Source organism: Hippocampus comes, unplaced genomic scaffold (assembly GCF_001891065.2).
Source record: "Hippocampus comes isolate QL1 unplaced genomic scaffold, H_comes_QL1_v1.1 C16728822, whole genome shotgun sequence".
Classification (NCBI taxonomy): domain Eukaryota; kingdom Metazoa; phylum Chordata; class Actinopteri; order Syngnathiformes; family Syngnathidae; genus Hippocampus; species Hippocampus comes.
In genome coordinates, this window is record NW_017837679.1 from 1 (window position 1) to 756 (window position 756).

Sequence of the window (756 nt, forward strand, 5' to 3'; positions counted from 1 at the left end):
GCCGCAGCTCAGACTACGTTTTCGCTCGGGATCGCTTGTGGGGGACTTGTGACTCTTGCTTCTTATGGCAAGTTCCACAACAACATGTTCATCGACTCAGTGGCCATTTGCTTCGTCAACCACGGTAGGGGAACAAACACACATGCGTAAACTCTGATTTTTGCTTCAAATGAGGCATACGTTCATTTGCATGTTTAATGTGCCAATTTCATTTCAATTGCAGCGACAAGTATTTTAGCAGGCTTCGCCATCTTTTCCGTTTTGGGTCACATGTCCCACAGCTACCAAGTTCCTATTGGAGAAGTGGTGAAAGACGGTCAGATGCTTGATAAAGCCCTAATTCAAGATTTCAAAAGCCTCTGCTCTGTGTTGTCTTATGCAGCGATCTATCTTTGCGCAGGATTCGGCCTGGCATTCATTGTCTATGCAGAAGCCCTGACCAAGCTTCCCATTTCCAGTCTTTGGTCAATCCTCTTCTTTTTCATGCTATTCACTGTTGGCCTTGACACTCAGTTCGCAAATATCGGTAAGGTCATCCATCATTCATTTGCTGCTATGTTGTCATGCCGAGCTAATAGCAAATAGCCACTTTGCCATGTGAAGCATCAGCCTCATCATCAGCTGTTGTCTTTCACTAGAGGTGGTCTCCACTACCATCTTTGATGCCTTCCCTAAATATAAACGGGCCTATATAAGTGTTGGCTGTTCCATTATCAACTTCTTATTAGGCCTGCCGTTAGTCACCAAGGTGGGTCC

The 756-nt window shown here is 45.4% G+C and overlaps 1 protein-coding gene across 1 annotated transcript; it reads left to right on the forward strand.

Moving 5' to 3' along the window:
- Window positions 1-13: 13 nt before the first annotated feature.
- On the forward strand, window positions 14-748 carry LOC109509016 (sodium- and chloride-dependent neutral and basic amino acid transporter B(0+)-like; the record flags this gene model as incomplete). The annotated part of the gene is made up of 4 exons (XM_019858952.1): window positions 14-124; window positions 224-316; window positions 401-526; window positions 639-748. Coding segments are annotated over exons 1-4 (369 nt in total), but the record flags the coding sequence as incomplete, so codon positions are not given.
- Between the last annotated feature and the right edge of the window lie 8 nt (window positions 749-756).